At 41.0% G+C, this 19512-nt stretch overlaps 1 protein-coding gene across 1 annotated transcript in view; it reads left to right on the top strand.

Moving 5' to 3' along the window:
- Positions 1–19512, top strand: part of LOC110955485 (calsyntenin-2-like) — a 356305-nt gene that overhangs the window by 289284 nt on the left and 47509 nt on the right. The window contains exon 9 of the mRNA XM_051958076.1: positions 11261–11423. Coding sequence (XP_051814036.1) covers positions 11261–11423 — 163 coding nt within the window. The remainder of the gene's footprint in view (positions 1–11260; positions 11424–19512) is intronic.

Raw genomic sequence — 19512 nt, 5'->3', positions numbered from 1 at the left:
AAGGGGGAAACAGAAGTTCCCCAGTTCAGGCTTAACAATGGGTATTAAGTTGATAGTGGAGCCAGCCTAAAGTGGACATTCCAGGAACTGTGGTTTTTGACACTTCATTTTTAAATGATCAGTGTCAGAGGTTACCACTTGGTCCAGACCACTGTATTGGACCAACCAACTAACCAACAGACCTGCTGATCACCATCCCCTCTATTATGGCTAAATTGGCTGCCTTGGAGATAAATGCCAGTTATGAAACAAGCTAGCTTTTACAAAAGGTCAATCGGCCTTGTATAAAGGCAAATGTGTTTCTACCCGTTAAAAATGGCCACATTTAAAGACAGAATGAAAAGCCTGCCATCACGGAGGCAGCACGATGAAAACAGTTGCACTTATTTGGATAATGGCTCGTCCTTTTTACTGGTCTATCTTCAAAGGCATTCATGTGTTGTACTCAGTTAACTCCATCACTTCTGAGTGCACTTGTGTCAAGCATAAAGAGCAGACAAAAAAATTCAAAACCTCATAGAAGCATACAGTATTAAAAGTCAATGAGGAGCACTTGTCATTAGCTCCAGTGATATCAGTTTTTTGCCTTTGTCTTTTTTTTAACAGCCAGTCTGTTGTAGTTTTCAGAATAATGACCCTGGTTACCTAAATGAAACTAGTGGAGGCAGTAAAATGAAGATTCAGCTTCACAGAGTGTCTTCTGTCAATCGTCAGGGTGCATTCTGGGTCACACAGAGCCTGACGTTTACATTGCTTCAAATTCACTCTTGCACCAACTCATTTTACAACTCATGGCCTCTATCTGTTGCTAATATCCCATATATTTCCCAAGGCAATGATCAAAGACTAATTTTGTTATTTTATATGTGAGGCCTTGATGATGTAACATAGCATACTTGCTACTTATTAAATAAGACTTGACATTGACACATAACAGTGACACACATTTCATTTTCGAAACCTGAATAAACCAGTTTCTACATGGCCTTTGAATTTGACTAGCATAAAGTGTAGTGATGCATTTTAGAGGAAAAAGGTCAGGATGGAAATGTCACTTTGTGTTCTTGCTAAAAGTGGAAAAAGAAGACTGATTGCATAAAGAGTGGCAACAGAGCCATAATTATTTTACTATGATTTATGAAAGGTTTTCACTGGCGGTTATGAACTGAGAGGTGCTAGCAGGTTAGTTGCTTCACTTTTCACGCTAAGCCAAGCTAACTGGCTACTCGTTTTACATAAGTGTCATCAACCTTCTTATTAAAATCTCAGCCAAAAAAACCCCCAAATAATCACAGTTTTTAAAAGAACTATTCTGCCATTATTTTCCAGTTCTAGAATTGTAGGTATATCTTTCATTATAAGCTTGAAGTCACTTGTCCTTCCTCTTCTTTCTTTTTTTCTCCTGTTTTCTTCTTAATGTCTTTTCCATCATTTATTTGCTACTCTCTCTTCCCCCCTTTCTCCTACTTTCATTTCCTGCCTCCCTCTTTCCCTCACTGTCATCTCTCAGTCCTGCCACCATCCAATCTCAGATCACCTCATCTCTCTTCATTCTCTACTCTTTTTTTTTTATCTCGTGTCTCCATCTCTTGTTTGAAGTTAAAAGGTGGGGTTGGGTGACAGATCTGTTAAAGACTTTCAACTCCAAAGGACTTGAGGCAACAACTCCCACAGTCAAGTTCTAATGGAGAGACAGGCAAGGAAGAAAAGAGACCAAATAAACTGCCGAGTGGGAAAGAGAGTGAGATAGAGGGGGGCAGACAGCAATTTTGTTTTCTTCTCGCCGTTGAGTGCCCCAAGAGATGATGAGGGATCTTTGATGTGTGATGTTTCCGTTCTCTACCTCTCCTCACTCTCTTTCACTTTTTCTTTTCTTTGTCCTCTGGTTGTTTCACATCCTCCCTCTCCTTTGTTTGTGGTTATTTATTTCATTCATTCCTTCCGTCTGTCAATTTGCATCAGGCAGAGACACAGGAAAGTGGAGAGATTGGGGAATACAAAACTTTTTGCTTTGCTTTCATGAGCCGGGCGAGCCAGCAGTGCACTCGTAAACTTTAACTTTGAAGTTTTTGAAGCCGACACTTAATGGTGCTGTGTTGGTGCCTTTGCCTGCATGTGTCTGACTGTTTGTGGGTGGCTGTTATTACAAGAGGTGTATCTTTGCAGAATCCCTCAAACAGGCACACGCTGTGCACACGTGTACACATGCAGCGGCCCGTGGATTTATTCCATAATGTTAACCTCTGAGCTCGTGCCATTGTGGATGGTCGCCTGAGTTATTTCCATTTCTGAGGTTTTGTAATGAATATTGATTTCACCTCCTTCACACACACACAAAGTTTCTTCGTCTGTGTCCAGCTGGCATCTTCCCACGAATAGCAGTGCACCTGTTCTCTCAAGCTCTAATCATTTTCCTGACAAGGCGCCAGACATTTGCCATCTCTATCAGTTGGACAGCATTTCATTGTTGCCTGTGGCTGAGGCCCTATCAGCCTGAATACATGGCATTGCCTTAGCGCCGTTCTTGGTGGTTTTTAGGTTTTAGTTCAAAGCTGAATTGAACTAATTGAAATTTCTTTTTTTAAATAAACATTACAAGCTGTTATTTCAGCATTATTTAAACCAAGAATGACAAAAAAAATGCCTATGATGCTGAGTCTGTCCTAATAGGCAGGATAACAAGCAACATTATTTCCGTAAGTATCAGCAGGATCCACTGATAATTTTATTCCTGCAATAAAATTGCTCTCTAAATCTTGGACTATATTATGCCAGACTTCAAATTATGTAAGACTGTTTAGATTTCTTATTGGGTGAATGACAAAACATCAAGACACATGAGAAAACAAAACCATATTCAGAACAGCACTACTTAAAACAGGTCTGCACTAAAAAAGAAGGAAACACATTGACTGTGTTGGTGTTATGTTTTTTCATGCACCGGTGTGATGCTAAAATATAATTTATGAAGTCTGGAGACTGCTTTGATGCCAAAACACAGTGCAGGAAATTATTGTAACATGACAAAATGCACATATAGCACAATGCATTGCGACAAAAGCATTTTGTTTTGCTTTTGCCAGAGACCTCCTCTGACTCTGCTACTCCAGTTATTCCAGTGCATTGCCATTTCTAAAATGAATAGAAGGGCTTGGGTTTTGTCATGCAGCGCTGTCGTCTGTCTGACGCACAACCTGCCGACTGCTCATTTGTTAATTGTTTTCAAAAAATAACCATCAAATCCCGCCACAATCTGACTACCAAACAAATGCTCTCTGGAGCTCATTGATTTTATGTTGGCAGAGTTTCTTCGCTCTTAGCCTGAAGCGACACTAAATCCACATTATGCACCCACTGAGCACTTTATTAGGAACGCTATGCTAATAATTGGTAGGGCCTCCCTTTACTCTCAAAACAGCCTCAATTCTGTGTGTAATTGATCTCAAAAGTTGTTGAAACAGTTAGATTCTGCTTGATGTTGATATATTTGCATCATATCATTCTGTAGGTTCGTCAGAAGCATCCTGATGCTGTGAATACCTTGGTTAATATCTTTTTCTACCACATATTCTGCAAATTTCAGAGGACTTGAGGGTCACTCATGTCTGCTGAAGTTACTGTTATGTGCCTGAAACCAGTTTGGGATGAATTTTGGTTTGTGAAAAGATGCATTCCCCTGCTGGAGGTAGCTTTTAAAAGAGGGATAAATTGTGGCTATAAAGGGATGCACATGGTCAGCAACAATGCTCAGATAGGATGTGGCATTTCAACTAGGACCGATTGTTATTAAGGGGCGTCAAAGTGTGCCAAGAAAAGAATTCCCCAAACCGTTCTACCAGCAGCAGCAGTAGCCTGGGCTGTTGATACAAGGTCGGGTTCCATCCACACATTCATGCCGCTGCTGTTGCCAGATTCTCACCTCCAGCCTCAGCAGAAATGGAGATTCAGAAAACAGCACTCCATTTTTCCAATCTTAGAAAAAGTCCAGTGTTGGTGAGCCTGTGCCCACTACAGCCTCAGATAGCTGCTCTTGGCTGACGGCAGTAGAACCCAGCGTGGTCTTCTGCTGTCGCGCCTCATCTGCCAACACCAACAAGCACAACCGCAACAGTCATGACATGTTTGAGGATCCTGACTTGTCTTATGTACTACTCACACGGGAATAGTATTTCCTGGGGATCTGTTAATTTGTGAATTACCCCCCTACATCTGTGTTTCTTGCAGCACATTTGCACTGGATAAGCGAAATCTGTATTTTACTCGAACATTGCAGCCCGGATGTGATGTCAAAGCAACATCCACTTTTAACTTAGTATGCAGTTGTCATGGCAACAGTAAATATGTCAAAGCAGCAACACGACTTGAGAACATCGGACAGCCTTGCTGGGAAAACGGGCCATCAGGGCATTTGTATTAAGCCTGCTGAAAGATATTCATACTGCATGCTGCTACACATCACCCATCTCAGTATCCAAAATTTCCCTCTTCTTGTTGATCTGATTTTGCCGTTTCTGTGAATGGTCCCCAGGCCTGTTGTGTATAGGCCTACTCATACATTTGCGCCTAAAATGCTGTCAATAATTTCCACCACAGCCTCCATAACTCAACCGGGAAAGAGGTAGAAAAAGGCGCACAATAAAATTTTTTTTTAAAAAACACTAAAATATTCCTTAGTCACTGAGAGGCAGATTCACAGGGGGCTAATATTATCACAGGACATCGATGTCTGGCGAAATATGGTAGGCAATTTGCAGTGGATTTTTTATTTTTTTACAAATAACATACATGACACATTCACACGGGATTAGGATCACAGACATCTTCCACAGTTATTACAAATCACCATTGGTCCCGAGGTAATACTAATCTCGTGTGAACACAGATTCATGGCTCTTATCCAGGTTGATTTCTCCTGACTAGATGCTTGCTTGTGTTGCATCTACTCTCAGACATACGTTGCTTTGGATAAAAGCACCTGCTAAATGAAATTGTAGACATGAAACACTGGTACTGGTGGTGTTTGCTGATTGGATAATTACACGAATAATCAGATGCTAATGTGTTCCCAAGAAGGCACTATAGGTGAGTGTATAAGTACTGACCCATATAAAGTGCTTGCTTTGTTAAAAAAAAGAAAGAAAAACTACAGCTTTGTTTAGCTTATATATCTGTCTAGAACAGTAACTGCTTAGTTTTTATGGTGGTAAACCAACAAATTCAGTTATGAAACAAGCTATAAGATCTTGCCATCCATCCATCCATAAAGGGAACCTTCGCAAAACATCCAATATTTGCTACATTTTAAATACTACAGCTGCAAATTAATCTACTTAACAGACCTCATCATACAACTGAAAATGCATTGTTGTCATTGTTTGAATGGTCAAGAATCAAAATTGCAGATATGTACACTGTGTTGAAGATTGATTTAAGTCTAATTGCGTAGACTGAAGTTTTGCAAATATTTAAATCATAAACATGCATATCTCTCTCTCTCTCTCTATATATATATATATATATAGAGAGAGAGAGAGAGAGAGAGAAACTAGTCACTACAGCTACTGGGGATATTGTGTCAGCATTGCTTCTCTACTTTCCACTGACATGTGTAGCCACATTACCACCCTCCTCTCTCCTATCTGTGAGAGGGATCTCCAACTGACATCGTAGCCCAGCTCAAGCAGCCTCCTCTTGGGCATGAACACTGAGCCATTTCCCCTTTGAAGCCTGCGAAAGGAAGTCACCCACTAGGCGCTCAGATCCCATATGGGCCTGAGCTCTCTTTGAAATACTGAAGAGCAAAAAGCAGAAAGAAGCAGTAGCAGAAGAGAAGAAGTCTGCATGTGTAAATGTCAGAGGGATTAGTGTGTGCACGCAGATGGACATAAGTTGCTTTACATCAGACAGCTGAGTAATGAGATTTAAGTACATCAAAAAAGCACGCTCGCAACAGACGTGAGAGAATAAAAGCACAAGCCATCCTGGAGACGCATCAAAATCATATTCAAACAACCTGTATGCACCATGCAAAGACACTGCATTTGTAGCGCTGCTGTGTGTGCATGTCCTTAAATCCTAACTGGCTAATCAGAGTTGGTCTCATCAGCTTCACTCGCATCTGCAGAACCATCAGAACCACCACCAGATTATTCCCTCAACGATTCCGAGCTCCGACTCAGCAGATCGACACGCTGCATATGTGTTAAGCAGCTGTGCCGAATGATCACCGATAGGCCAGATGTTGCAGCTCGCACCTCAATAACAGGGAAAATGAACCGGATTGATTACAACTCCCATCTGCTGCGCAAGCATGGTGTTAATAAGCATTCTGCAGAGCACCCTTCATTAGAGAGGGAGGTTACCCAAGGCTAAGTGTTCAAAGGCTCTCCCAGGTTGAATCAGAGGAGCTGAGAGGAAGACGTGAAGCGCGGCCCGACGAGCGTTGGCACTGCTCAGGTAAAGCGTGAAGGCTAAAGCAGGGAGAGACAGACGGACGGGCATGAGTGGGCCGGTGCAATCAATTAAAATGCACGGCAAAGGCAGGCTAAATGGTCAAGCGTACTGAAGAGAGGCACAGTCAAGCATTTTTCAGAAGAGGTTAAACAGGTTATGTGCTAATGCATTTCAGCAGGCATTTAGCACAAAAGGAAACGATTCGGTTTTAACTTCCCAAGCCAAGAATTAATACATCTGTTCTCCTACACTGGAACTAAATGGATCTCCAGAGATAAAAGAGGACATTTGATTTTCTAAATTCTCTTTGTATTATTATGGGTATATATATATATATATATATATATATATATATATATATATATATATATATATATATATATATATATATTTCTGTCTGTGGTCTGAAATGACAGGTCCAAGCTCACCTTTAATTAATTTATATGATAAAAATGAGAAGGACGGAAAGAGAATTGGGGAAAAGAATGAGCAGGTCTTTTCTATAAAGACAGACTGAACTATGTTGTGTTTGTAGTTTTTCTTTTCGTATAAAGAATTTGAGTAACTTCAGTAAATCAATCAAACCTTTATTGTCATTGCACACTTTCATATACAATAAAATTTCATTTGAGCTGCCCTACCATTTCTTTAGTCACATACACTACCGTCACTTAGAAATATCCTTATTTTTGAAAGAAAAGCATTTTTTTCAATGAAGATAACATTAAATAAAGTAAGAATCAAGTCTAGACATTGTTAATGTGGTAAATGACTATTCTAGCTGGAAACGGCTGATTTTTAATGGAATATCTCCATAGGGGTACAGAGGAACATTTCCAGCAACCATCACTCCTGTGTTCTAATGCTACATTGTGTTAGCTAACAGTGTTGAAAGGCTCATTGATGATTAGAAAACCCTTGTGTAATTATGTTAGCACATGGATAAAAGTGTGAGTTTTCATGGAAAATGTGAAACTGCCTTGGTGAGACCCAAAATTTGGAACAGTAGTCTTTGCCACAAAGTTCTCAGTTTATTTTATCCTCAGAGTGTCAGAACATAAATTCTACCAATTCGACATCCACCACACATCACACTCATTACAAACCATCCACACAGAAAAGGAGGACAGTTGTATCACATCGGTCATTACTATGTGTCAATCTTCAATCTGCAGCATACACCCCCTGTCAAAAGTTTTGAGACACTTTCTCATTCAAATAAATTAGAATACGTCCCAAAACTTTTGACAGGGGGTGTACATCTCAGCTTCCAGCGATAAGTACAAGCAGTTTATGGCAGCAGAATTGCATCAAAAATGCTTTGTTTTGATCAGGGACATTTGTGTTCCCCTAGAAAGGCCAAAGTTAGATTATTTTTCAGTATTGATAGTTTGTTCTTTGTGCGAGCTATTGACATATATAAAGGCTGTTTTTATATTGCCTTCTATAGGAAGACCCTGACATCACCACACAGAGGAATTTTGTACTAGAGAATCAGATATTCTTCATTACCTCCGCCAGGAGGTTATGTAATCACCGGAGTTTGTTTGTCTGTGTCTGTCTGTCTGTCTGTCTGTCTGTCTGTCTGTCTGTCTGTTTGTCTGTTAACAGCATAACTCAAAAAGTCATGGACGGATTTTCACCAAATTTTTACAGGATGTCCGGAAGAGCAAGAGTAAGAATCGATTAGATTTTGGAGGTGATCCGAATCACCGTCTGGATCCAGGAATTTTTTTGAAGGTCGAAGGACAATTGAGAGATGGCCGCCAGGACAGAGAGCAAGTTATGCAAGTCTGTCTGTCTGTTAACAGACAAACAGACAGACACACACACACACACACACACACACACAGACGGACAGACAGACAGACAGACAAACGGCATGGCGGAGGTATGCGCTCTCCGAGTGCTTTTCTAGTTAGTCATAGCATGCTCAGGCCTGTTGTTCCTGTTCCGGTCATTTCCTGATTTCAGGGGTCAGAATATCTACTTGTATTTGTGTGGTTTATCATCTGCGCTCTGAATTAAGCAAATCTCAAATATCTACACCACAGAGGAAATATTCATATTATTGTTAATGTTAGGAAGCACAGGCTCCCTGCCAAACTACACACTCATCCCTCTTGTGTAGAAAGGTGGACATAAATCACCCAGTTTTTTGGTGTCCTTTATCTAATCCTCTCCATCACAGTATTACTTTGCAACAAACAAAATCCCCCCAAATCCTATCAAATACTGACTATAGTTTTCATATTACATAAACCGTATATAGTGTTACATTAGGGCCAACTGTGAGCAAAAGTGAGTTCACACTTTGTGAGTGAGATTCAATTATTTCATGTTTTAATATTTTGTAGGTCAGATTTGATCCTCCTAAGCATGCATGATATCACACCGTCACAAAGAGATGTCTGAGATTTCTTCTGGCTGCTGCCGGGGTTTTGTTGCTCCACTTTAAAATACTCCTGGATTAAAATATAAAGGACAAACTTGGTGAGGTCATTGTTTTCACTTTATTCTTCTTTTAGGACCCTCATGTGATTTCTTTTCGGATCATTATCATGGTGGAAAATTCCTGTCCTGCTAAGCATCTTGAGGCTGGGAGTCATCTTTTATTCAGTATTTTGGTAAACAAACTTCCATTCATGGTGCCACCTTTAAATGTCATCTTTTTTTTTAAAACCTTTTGCTCTCGTGGAGCCCAAAATCGGCGCTCTCACTCCCACCGCAGCGTTCAGCAGTCAGCACATTGTGGTCACTGTGGTGGTCCTGATCAGGTCCATGCAAAACATGCTGGGCCATATTCCAACAAAATTCAGTTTCAGACCACAAAATATGCTGCCAGTGCCCATCAGGATTCTTTTCAAGCTCTTTTTTTTTTTTTGTTGTGAGAATTGTTTGTTTTTTTCTTGGACACCATCCATAGGGGTTTATCTCATGCACTATCCTTCACACTGTCACTGTCATTGAACTACCAGTTTCCACAGTCAGTACTTGTGCCAAACCAGAAACATTTGTCGGACTAGTTTTCAAAGCAAGGCTGCAGAAAAACCGAATTCTACATGGCAAAATATTCGAAGACACACACACTGATCCTTTATTAGTAATGTGGTTCTCTATACATTTTAATCACTGGTGCAGCTCTGTTTGTCCTTATGTTCAATAATATACTGATGCTCTCGTATCCTCATGTGTTTTTACGAAGCCCTGCTGTTTTAAGCAATTCCTTGCCATATGGAGCCGTTATTGCATCAGACACAATTAAGGCTAAAACTGAGAAATCTGTGGTGTTCACAGCTTCTTTTATCATTTTATTCATGCAGCTAGACTTACTTGAAAATTACATGTGTAAAACCTTGGCACAGTGGGCGCAGGGAGACTCACTTTTTTGCACTTAGGTCTGTATTTTCAGTGTAATTTACACTACCGGTCAAAAGGTTTAGAACGCCCCAATTTTTCCATTTTTTTACTGAAATTAAAGTAGTTTAAGTCCAATGAATAGCTTGAAATGGTACAAAGGTAAGTGGTGAACTGCCAGAGGTTAAATAAAAGAGGTAAGGTTACCAACAACTTAAAAAAAATTGCATTTCAGAATGAAAGCTCTTTTTCAAGGAACAAGAAATGGGTTAATAAATTAAAACTGTTCTGCAGAAATGTAGGTTGATCAAGCCTTGAAAGCTGGTGCTACCAAATCCTACAGGTGTCCCAACTTTTCTTAATTACTTACAATCCCTTCTGTCTGCAAAAACGAAGTGTTGGAATACACCGTGGCTCCAAACCCTCCAGAGCATTGTTAGAACAGTATTGTACTGCAGAAAGTAGTATGTTGCTATAAAAATGGAGAGGAAAAAGCAATTAGTAGAAGCCAAACAGACCATCACAACACTTAAAAATGTAGGTCTTTCCTTCAGAGAAAGTGAAGAAAGTAAAGGTTTCAGTGAGTTCAGTTTTCTTCACCATGAAAAGGCTCAGAAACTGGAGGAAACTCTGACAGGAAAAGGTCTGGAAGACCCAAAGCCACAACAGAATCAGAAAAGAAGTTTCTGAGAGTCAACACCTTGGTGATAGGAGCTCACAGGGTTAACCCGCTCAAAATTGTAATATTTAAACAAAATCAATTTATCCTACATCTCATTTGAAAAAAAAAATTTTGCTCTCCTCTGTGGAACCATGAAGCCATGACTGACTCAACAGCGACAAAAAGCCATGAGACAAAAGTTGAAGGACTATTCGGTTGAGCTGCAAGTCGTGTTAAACAGAGCAGAGAGAGACTGAGAAGTAAATATAGTATACTTGAGGAAACAGTAAATACAGCATGACCCAGACATTACATACGGTGGATCAAACTCTCATCAAGCTGTTAGAAGATACCTTTTGCATTGTGGAATATCTTTCTAGAATTAATGGCCAGAGTAGTGGGGAAAACACTGAGTTTGCAGGGGACATAATAATGCAAATAGTGAAATATTGATAACGTGAAGCTACTATGACGTTATTTGCACATCATACTGCTTAAAAAAACCTTTTTGAGTTCTCTCTACTTCTACCCACGGTTGTGCTGTTTCCATGGAGGTGCAGGATTTTATATTGTAGTGAAAAATGTGCCTAGAGAGAGTGAAAATGTGAAAGGAGCATAAAATGCCCCCAAACTGCTTGGGGCTTAGAGAGTTAAAAGTAGTTTAACCACAAGTGTTGCATAATATTCACATTATCATGTAGGGTATGTTTGACTTTCCCGAACAACTTTTTAGTCAGAGCTCAGGATCGTATATCCATTTATGACCTTTCCTTTGTCTCCGTCTCTCAGATATGCGACAAGGAGTGGCATTACTACGTTATCAACGTGGAGTTCCCGGTGGTGACGCTCTACGTGGACGGTGTGACCTACGACCCCTACCTGGTGACGGACGACTGGCCCATCCACCCCTCACAGATTGATGTGCAGCTCACAGTGGGCGCCTGCTGGCAAGGTGAGTGGGCAGTGCTGATGATGATGGCGGTCCCTCCAAAGTGTCCGCTTCATTTTCTTCATTCATTCGTCCTGAGGGCAGCTAAAGAAGAGCGCAAATGAAGCTAAAGTTTTAATATCAAAGTCACAGTCATTTGAAGTATCTGGGGTATTCGGCTGCTTCTATATGAGAGAAAGTTCAAGAATAATACTGCTGAAATATTACTACTGAGGGAGTCACTGAGAGCGGAACATGTTCTTTGGCCTTGAATGAACAATGTAATTAAGAGGAGCACTTAGCTTGCTTTTGACAAACGATTGAATGAGTGTGAACGAAGGCATACAATTAAACTGTCCTCCAAACTGATAGCTGCCACTAATTGCACAAGGGTAGAACAAAGGGCACTTTTTCCACACAGTACAGCATATCGTTGATTTGATAACCCAAATGAGACTGTTCAGTGATGCTTAGCCTCAGATAAAGACATCTCTCTTTGTGGGAGCAGGAGCAGGTCATCTTGTGTCGCTTTCATCTGCAGCTTTGACCCCCTACTGCTTCTCCTCTTCCTCTTTCATTGAACATTGTATGCCTTTAGGACGATTAAAAGGGTCTTGAATAGAAAAGGGAGTTCAGCGATTCTTTCTGCTTCTCTAGTCGGGGGCTAAGCCTCAATAAAGATTCGTAAAGGCGATACTGAAATCCTAACATAAGCCATTAGCCACAGCAGATTGCCTTTTCAAAGCAGGCAGCTTTAAGTGTCCAGCATGTTGATTGCGAACATGTTGCAAAGATGAGCTCATTTATTGTCTGACTCCTAAAGCTTCAGCTCTGAATGTGTTTTCCAAGCAAGAGAAAAGAAAGCAAACCCGTTGCATAGCTGGTTATTTCTGCCTTTCGTTGCCTAGTAATTGGTTTTATAGAGGAACAGTCCAGTGATGATTTAGAGATCAGACAAGATATGATGTGATAGAGTGTGATGGCAGAGTAAATAAAAAAAAGATTTGTCTGCTCTGATATTCTGCTGTATTTAATTCAATTTAATGATTTAATTTCATGGTTCATAACACTTAACTGGCCAGTCAGCATTGTCTAATGGAAACAGATTCTGTCCTGACCACAGCCAATGAATTTAATTTAGAATTACCATATTTTATATGTTTATCCAAAGAAGCCATTCTAGTTTGGTGTGACAAGGTTTTAGGGCATCACTCAGTCTGTAAAATCTGCAATTAAATCTGCCTCATACGGTCATTAGCAGCTGCAAACACGCAGGAATCTGTTTTACTAGTGTGAGAGTTTCATTGTCTGATGATGACAATGAATAAAGATTTTTCAGAGCTTAATAAACCCGGAAAGACTAAAGACAGAAAGACACACGGATATTTACACATACAATAGTTACATATTGGACAGATGGGCTGCACAGTGACTCACAGCTCGAAGATTCCCAGTTGACATCCCAGCCTGGGCCTTGGACATTTCTGCGTGGAATTTGCATGTTCTCCCTCTGTCTTCCTCTCACAGTCCAAAAACATGTTGAGGTTGATTGGTAATTCTAAGTGAGCAGTGGTGGTGCATGAAGTTCTGGACTACTGATCCAAAGGTCAAAGGTTCAAACCCCAACGCAGCCACTTTTGGGCCTTTGAGCAAAGCCTAACCATTTCACCGCATACCATGGCTGACCCTGCCCTCTGACCCCCCCATATGCGAAACTGAATTTCCCCTCTGAGGATTCATAAAGATGGGGGGGGGGGAATGTTTGTAGGTGTGAATGTGAGTGTGCATGTTTGACAATTGATTTGTCTGTGTCGTCCTGTGATAGACTGGTGACCTGTCCATGGTGTCCCCTTCCTTCATACTAGGTCAGCTGAGATAGACTCCAGCACCCTTGTAACCCTAATGAGGATTAAGCTGGGTATAGATAATGCATGGATGTGGACTATTGCTCCTAATTAATATTTAGAAGATAAGTAAACATAAGGTCAATTTAAGTGTCTTGTTTGTGGGGACCGGGATGTGTGGGTTTAGGTAGTTTTAATGACACCGATATTAAATCCCAAAATTGTACTATTAATACAAGTCTATTAATCATAGGGTTAAGGTTATATAAAAGATAGTTGACTCAAAGTCTGAAAAGGGATACCAATGCTGAAGTGCTTTAAATCTGCATTCTGTCTAATATCCAACAGGGGGCAACTCCACTGGTTGCTAAATACAAGTCTGATTGTATAGAACTCTGAGAAAATGATTCTACTTCTCACTTGATCTGTTACCTCAGTAAACATTTCCCTAATGAGTTCACGACCTCATTTGCTAGATCCAAGTGTCTTTTTTACATAGCATGGTATTGATTTAGTAAATTATGGTCTAGTTTAGAGTAAGGTAGATGATATTGCAGGGTATTATTTAGGGGCTACCTTGTAATTGGCAGTCCCCTGTCAGATCCATCCTTGGCCATCACATCCAGTTTAAAAAGACCAAGATGGTAAAAGCCACAAGTCTTCAAAATGGCCGTGTTTTCACAAACCTGCAAGAAACATCGCAGTTGCTTCATCCATTTTTTATATACACTGTGTGGCACTATTTAATGTATACACACGCCATAACCAGCCCCAAATCCACTGTTTACTGAAACCACAGAGGCAGTTGCATTGATGGAGGCATGATGCTTCAGGCAAAGGCAAGACATTGAGGGTCCATTACAATACCCATACTGCCTTTCTTTGTAGTAAGCCACCAAAAGATTTTGTATGCTCCAATACAAAGCATTGAAAAATTCTGTATGCCATAAATCAGAATGTGCCTCTACATCCAGTCTTATTTTGTAGTATGCAAACCAGCATGCTCTTCTGACCCACAATCCGTGCAGCAGAAGACACATCACATATGTCAGTGTCTCACCCAAGTCGAAAACAGGCTTGGGCCACCAAAGGAACACAGATAGATGAGAGCTTATTTTGTACTATGGACTGTGATGGATACATGAGCAAGACAGTCAAATCTTATGGTGCAACATTATGACAAAATAGTATGTCCACTTGTATGTATATGAGAGAGAAAAAAGACATTATTTGGAATGCAGGAGAAGTAAGATGTTTGAGTAACAAATACATGAATTAGAAAGCTTGTCAGGTGCAAAAAAACAGCACAGTGGTTTACAATACTCAGAATCAATATTTACAATTCTGGAAAGCTGTTCCTTCGGCAGCTATTTTATCTTTCATTACATCAGTTTGGAGGCAAATAGTACCGTGTTCATACTGCAAAGTCTACACTGAGACAGTTTTTTTTTTTTGCATGCATGCATGCATGTTATTGTTGGCCAGTTCAATGTGTTGCCAAATGAAGCTGTAAATGTCAAGTGAGGACCCTGTGTTGTTTTGCTGGAGATGTCTGCACTGACAGCCCTGCTGTGTGACTAGACAGACACCACTTAAATGAATGAGAGGGCTACATTTTGACAAGAAGGGTTACTATTTGTGTTAGGATGGCTTAAGAAAGCACAAAAACCCCTGATATACTCAGAAAGAAGCGGAAGTAGTAGAAAATAGCGCACAATAAGAGTATGCACTACATAGTTAACCCTACTAGGGTGCATTGCTCATTAGTGTGCTTAAGATACACTCTGTCCTTCAAACTTGTTAGCTTAATGTGACACTAGATCCTCTCGTGTGTCTGTGTGCATTTGCACGTTTTCACTCTCACCCATTCTCCAATAAAAGTGTTTGATCCCTACCTAACCTTCTTTCCTCACCTCAGGAAGTAAGTGCTGGCTGTGCACTTCTCACTCAGTCAGCCTATATTTACCCTCTGACCTGGCAGAGAGTGTTCGCGTTCAGAAGTGTGTAACAGTCAGATAGCAAAGAGGAACACACTCATCTTGCTTCATTCTCCTCTTTCCTCTGGCGTGTAATCACACAGGGCTGCCCTGTCTCCATGGCTTCCCTCATCACAGCAGGCAGAGATGTTGATAGCTACACATATTATACACAAATTGAATCAGAAATAAAGCTGTATATGCAGTATACTGAAAAAAAATATGCTCACAGGCATTGATACACATACAATAAATCACATAGGAAGGGAGAAACCTCACACCTCTCACACTTACACTTAAGTAACGATCCTATTTCCAGCTCACCCATGCCTCTCCATACTCATCTGTTGCTGTTTTGGAAATGACGCAAATAAAGGAGAGTGAAGATCTATGGAGCCAGGAGGGCTTCAGAGAGCGGCCAGAGAGAGCTGACACCACGTAAAGACCAGTCTCTGTAAAGTGGAATGATCAGCGGTTTTATCACCCGTATCATTCCCGCTCTGCAGCGTCTCAGTAATCCCCTCTCCTCTGCTTTTCTTTTTTTATCCTCTGTCTGGGACCCTTAATGGTGTCTCTGGCCGCAGCCTAAATTGATAACATCTGTCAGACTGGGACTAAGTGGATAGGTGGACATCTTAAGAGAGGCCAGGAAAAGGGGAAGAAAATAGTAACTGAGTTAAGGAGGAACAGCAGGTGAAGCATGAAGAAGCAGCAGCAGAAAATGGGTTTGGCGTAGTTTGGTGTACACAAATCCAAATGTGACCTTGTGGTTTTATGAGATAGGCTCCACTCTCTTGACTATCTGGTACTTGGCAGAGTATCAGCCAGCACTTAGATGGATATAGCTTTAAATATGCAAAGCAGACGTGGCTATTGTACTGAACTTCCAGTTATTTGAGGACGTGAGAGTAGCATGGCCTTGCTGCACCCCACAAAGACATGTGAATACATTCATTTAGTGTACAAATATACAACATGACAAACACATACCATGTGGACAAATGAGATTTTCAGGCTTTTTAGCTTTCTGTTTGGCAATGCAATTTGTACTTATAAGAATGTTAGTTTTAACTCTCAGTCACTACAATCAGTGTTTATTGTCAGGATGACAAGTGACAGTGGATGGCAGATTTTATCGTTATTGTTTATAGCTACTGAATTAAGCTACCATGAACTAAAGTTGCTTGGAAATGTCAAATTGGTCTGATTTTTTAATGTTTCCAGCTGCCTCATTTTAAGACAGAACATGAAAAATGAAATGCTAGCTACTCTCAATGTTTATGGGTCCTATGAATGTGGACCAGGGATGCATGTTTCCTTTGCATTTATGTTTTGTTTTTTTAAATATAACGACAAATTTTCTTTTCCCATATCCCAGCTTGTTAAGAAGCTCAGCTCAGAGTGCAGGGTCAGTCACACCAAGGCGCCCTGGAGCAGACAGGGTTGAAGGCCTTGGTCAGGAGCAACAGTGGCAGCTTGGCAGGGCATGGGCTTTGAACTGCTGATCTTCTGTAGCATAAAGTCTTAACACCTAGAGCCTCAAACCACATGGATATTTACATATACAATAGTTACAGACTGGACAGATGGGTTGCACAGTGACTCAATGGTCAGCACTGTCACCTCACAGCTTGACGATCCTCAGTTTACATCCTGGGTGTGGGATCTTTCTGCAGAGAATTTGCATGTTCTCCCTATGCATGCGTGGGTTTTCTCCTGGTGGTCTGGCTTCCTTCTAAAGTCAAAAGCATGTTTGAGTAAATTGGTAATTCTCAGTTGTCCACTGGAGTGAAAGTGAGTGTGATTGTGTCTATATGTGGCCCTGTGACAGACTGGTGACCTGTCTGGGGTGTCCCTTGCCTTCACCCCAAGTCAGCTGGGATAGACTCCAGCCCTGCCTCTGCAACCCTACAATTAAGCAGTGTATAGATAATGGATGTATAGTTACAGATTGGACTGTAGTATGTCACTGACTATTCCTGAGATGTATCAAGCACTATGAAATAGAAGATACAAATCAAAGCACCTCTAAAGTCGAACAACAACTTTAAGTACAGTGGATGTCTACAGTGGACTCCACACGGACCCTCATGGACTTTGGCAGATGATGAAATTTACATCATGCAAACACTGAATACAGGATTTGACCTTAGAGCTGCATATATTTGGGGGGGGGTCCTTGGCATGAAAAAGACATAGGAATAAAGAACCAGTATTATTCATCTGTTGCCAGATAGAAGTCCTTGTATTTTACACATGTAGGATTTGCTATTCGTGAGCAAGACTTTTGTATGCAACTGCCTTCAAACTCATGCAGTTACTTAATGATAAGCTAACTTTTGACCTGCAAGTAGCAAGCTGAGTCAGTCTACAGCTTGCAGTTCACATTTGAAATACACTGTAGTCACAAGCCTTTTTTTGTTTTGTTGTTTTTGCTGTGTGTTTTTTGTTTTGGAAAGAATTAGTAGCAGCTAAAAAGGCATCTGTCTTAAGATTGGCAAAGCAATTGCAGTTTGGGTGAACGGTTAGTTCTTGTCAAGACAAAGAAAAGAAAAAAATGTGAAAAGAACATCAAAAACTCTGTTTCCTGTTTGCTTTTCCAGCCCTCTCACAGTAACATGGGAGCAGGTGCATGAGGGTCTGAAGTACCACACAAGCATGCTAAGAGGGGTAGACCTAAATTCATGGACTGTAAAAACATTTACTGAGAAACAAAGAGGGACTGCTGACAAAAAGGTTCAACTGACAGGGAGAGCTCGTTTGAGTTTTTTATAGCTGTTCACATATCTCCATCTACCGAATCAGGAAAAAGGCTTCATCAGTTTCCCATCTGGGAGAGCAGACAAGGAGATGACAAGCCACTGGGTTGAGAAGATCCCCTGGGTAGATCACATCTACTGGTGGGACTCTGTTGCCTCTGTTGTCTGCCCCAGGGGTGATAAGGGAGCTCTGTCTGACTAGTCATTGTGCACAACGTAGCTGCAGGTCCGTAATCACTGGGATGATTCTAACTTGAAGGGCTGCAGTCACTGCGCTCCCTTTCTGTCACGTTTTCACACCAGCAAAGTAAGGCATGATAAAGTGTTTCCAGTAGTGGTCAGTTGTGTCTCCATCTGTGCTGACTGAGCTTTTCAGGGCCTAGATACATCACTTAGGGTGGTGATAGATGTGCCTGCGCCATTAGCAGGGAATGAAGGGAACTGGAGTCAAGCTTTTGAAGGTTTTGAATTAAGAGTTCTCCCAACTCCGACTACTATAAAATATTAGTGCTTCAGTCATCAAGTGGATTTCCTGGGTCAAAGAAAAAATAATTCTGTAGATTACATAAAGGAAAGGACCAGTAATAAGACCAAACTTTTTGTGTTTTGACAGTCCACTGGTGCACCGCTGCAGAGGTCTACTAAGATTTATCCTGCTATACCTGATGGACTGTACACTATTGTGTAATTATAAAACTTAGGTCCCGAAGGTCGAGCATAAAGTGGTGAAACATTTGTGTCTTACTCCGAACACTTTTGAGACATGATGTGGTCTCATGGCAGGGGTGCAGCATAGCAACCAACTTAGATAAATGCCACTGTCAGTGCCTTGTCGTCCACCACATCTATCACCCTCAGGTCCTCCAGTGCCCACTTATTACCCCTGAGGCTGTGCCATGGACACCTGTCTGCAGCAGCTACACAGCAGGACCTTAGAGTTTGTCAACTAGTATGGCACACCTTTCATTAAGTGTATTGAGCCACTGCAGAGAGATAATGTTTTGAATCTTGAGCAGAGCTGTGTGGTGTCCAGAGGTAAGGCAGACTGGTTTCACTGTAGTGATGAGAAAAAAATATATCTGAACTGGCTGCACCACATATAAATTGTTCAAGGAGCCTCTAGAAGTAGAAAGATCGCTACAGTCTGTTCACTATATGCACGGTTTGAGGCAGCAAAGAGATACTTGACCTAATAAAATCTGTTATATGTGGAATCACACCCAGGACCTAGAGTCTTTTTTTCAACTGGAGTTGGTACCTCAGCCAGGTAAAAATGTTTTTAAAAAGGCATGTACTGAACAGGGCTGCAGAGTGGAGTAGTGGTTACCACTTTCGCCTTGCAGCAAAAAGATCCTCGGTTCAAAATCCTGGGGTGGGCCTGGGATCTTTCTGCATGGAGTTTGCATGTTCTCCCTGTGCATGCATGGGTTTTCTCCGGGCACTCCGGCTTCCTCCCACAGTCCAAAAAATATGCTGAGGTTAATTGACTATTCTAAATTGTTCATAGGTGTGAATGTGAGTGTGATTGTCTGTA

This window comes from Acanthochromis polyacanthus, chromosome 13, assembly GCF_021347895.1.
Source record: "Acanthochromis polyacanthus isolate Apoly-LR-REF ecotype Palm Island chromosome 13, KAUST_Apoly_ChrSc, whole genome shotgun sequence".
Taxonomy (NCBI): domain Eukaryota; kingdom Metazoa; phylum Chordata; class Actinopteri; family Pomacentridae; genus Acanthochromis; species Acanthochromis polyacanthus.
The sequence above is the reverse complement of the archived record's forward strand: the minus strand, read 5'-3'. Positions and strand labels throughout refer to the sequence as shown.